This window comes from Aptenodytes forsteri, unplaced genomic scaffold, assembly GCF_000699145.1.
Source record: "Aptenodytes forsteri isolate BGI_AS27 unplaced genomic scaffold, ASM69914v1 Scaffold136, whole genome shotgun sequence".
Classification (NCBI taxonomy): Eukaryota; Metazoa; Chordata; class Aves; order Sphenisciformes; family Spheniscidae; genus Aptenodytes; species Aptenodytes forsteri.
The window spans coordinates 782,513-784,837 of record NW_008796111.1 but is presented as its reverse complement, the minus strand read 5'-3'; the positions used below and the strand labels follow the sequence as shown (position 1 = coordinate 784,837).

General features: G+C 65.8%; 1 protein-coding gene across 1 annotated transcript in view; it reads right to left on the bottom strand.

The window, feature by feature from the left end:
* LOC103905346 (endoglin) overlaps positions 1–2,325 on the bottom strand; it is a 23,056-nt gene that overhangs the window by 10,061 nt on the left and 10,670 nt on the right. Inside the window, 2 exon segments of the mRNA XM_009286986.2 lie at positions 1,094–1,241; positions 2,021–2,024. Of these exon segments, the coding sequence (XP_009285261.2) occupies positions 1,094–1,241; positions 2,021–2,024 (152 nt within the window).

Here is a 2,325-nt window from a genome sequence, read left to right as displayed (position 1 = left end):
CTCGCCGCTGCCCCGCCGCCGCCTTTCAGGTTATTTTTTTCTTTTTCTTTTTTTTTCGCATCGTGGGGATCTGCTTATAGAAAGCGGCTTCCAGTAATTCTTCTATAAGTGGAGCCGCGTCCCTGCCTGGCTCCCCCCGCGCGCCGCAGGGCTTGGTGCCGCAGCCGTGACATCAGTGCATGTCCCCTGCCGCCGCTGGTGACAACCCCGGGGCACCCCCAGCCTCGGCGCTTATCCACGCACTGGGGTGCCAGGGCCAGGTCACACTGGGCTGGGGCAGAGGGGCCCTTGCAAAACCCACACACACACCAGTGGCTCCCAGCCCGGCTCCCGCCTCCCCCTGAAAAGCAGAACTGGGAGAGCTGGGAGGCAGCGGGGAGGGGACCGTGGCGCCAGGCAGCCCAGGGCTGGGCCAAAATCGGGTGCTGAGTTTGCCGGGGCCCAGCTAGCGAGAGGGGAGCTGGGCCATGCTGCAGAGCAGCCACGCAAACCCATGTGCTGGTGCAAACCCACCCAACAGTGCCAACCAGGACCAGCGCCAGCCAGGGATGCAGCCCCAGCCTTGCCACTGCTCTGTGCCTGTCCTCGCCCAAAAGATGCCCGGGGCACCCACAATGCCGTTATCGCCCTTCGGCAGGCTGTGCCAACACTGGCAGCCAGGTTTCTGCTTGCTTGGCCGCCTTCAAGTGATATGCCTCCCTCCCTCTATCCCTTCCTCCATCCCTCCCTCCATCCCTCCCTCCCCAGTGTGGTCCCCATCGGGTGCCCGTGGTTCTGCCCTGCTCCTGAGCCAGGACCAGGCCACCTCCCCAGGAAAACAGGGGTTCCTGGGACATCCAGTGCAGGGACAGCCCTGGCAGCGTGGGTTAGAAAAGTTGCCTCTAAAGACTTTAAATCCTGGCCAGGGCCAGAGACACCTGTGGCTGCGCTGGGAGGGGAAGCTCGGCGAAGGCGCCATGGAAGAGGTTAATCCGGGTCCTCTCGCTGTGCCTTAGTCAGAGGAAACGGTTTCGACAGCCGGGACACCCTGCCCAGTGGGGACAGTGCTGGGGTGACAGTGCCAGGGTGACGCGCCGGGACCCCACTCGCTCACCTTGGACCACTCGATGCTGAGGATGTGGACTTCATGGCTGGTGCCCACGGAGCCGCTGCTGACGCAGCCCCGCGGCACCGTGCTGGTGGCGTAGGACAGGGTGATGGGCGGCTCTGCCGTCACTGGCTGCAGGTCGCAGCCCTCGGCTCTCCCGGGGTCTGGGCAGAAAACAAGAGACCGTCAGTCCCCACCACACAGACGTGAGGTGACACGACACGGCGGGGACACGATGCGAGAGGGAGCTGCATTGCAATGCCAGCCCCGGTGCTGCCTCCGTGCCCCCGGCACGGCATCACCACAGCCCCACCGCCAGCACAGAGCCTACGGGACCATCTGCTACGTGTTTGCTCAGGGCTCGTCTGCCACCGCCAGCCCCCGGTGCAATCACGTTAATGACCCTCGGATCCGGGCTGGAAAAATCCGCTGTCCCTGCTCGGCACTGCTGCGTGCCAAAACTCGCGCCTGGCTGCCCCGAACGCTCGGGCAGGGGGGGAAGCCCCCCCCCCCCCCCCATCCCCCGTGCCACAGGAAAGCGGGAAGCTCAGGTATGGAAATGGCCATAAAGCTCATCCTCTGCAGGTGCCGAGGCGTGAGCTTCGCCCCATCCTGAACCCCCCGTGCGGCGCACGAGCGAGTGGGGCCGGCGGGCGGCCGCCAAGGGGAGTCCTGAGTGCAAACAGCCGTTTGAAGGCCTGATCCTGTAAATCCCCATTTGCCTTCGCCATTTCCTCTGCCCCAGGCAGCCCTGCTGCGGCTGGGCTGTCCTCAAGCTGGCCCCTGTGCCGGGAGGTGTCCTGGGGACCTGCTTGCACCCATGGGTGCCCCCTTGCAAGGGGCTGAGCAGGATGGAGCCCCACTGCCATGGCTGGGGGGGTCCCCATGGGTACACGGTGCCTGGGGTGCTGTGTTTGCTTTGGAGGTGGCCACTGAGCTCTGTCCCTTCCTTTCCCATCCCTGGTGGATCCAGCCACCGTGCTGGGAGGTGACCAGACCCCGCACCACGGCCACCCAGCCGCCCCTGTGGGGACCGGGGCCAGAGGGCACGATGCTCTGGGCGTCCAGGCTTCGGGATGTGGCAGCCGGCAAAGGGCTACCCATGCCATGCCGTGCCCATCACGGCATCCCCGGCCCGTGTCTTACCGTCGTGGTGGCGCAGCCACGGCAGTGGGGTCACGGCGCAGACCCCACTGGTGACGCTGTCGCGGGCCCACCTATTGTCTGGCGCTTCCTCC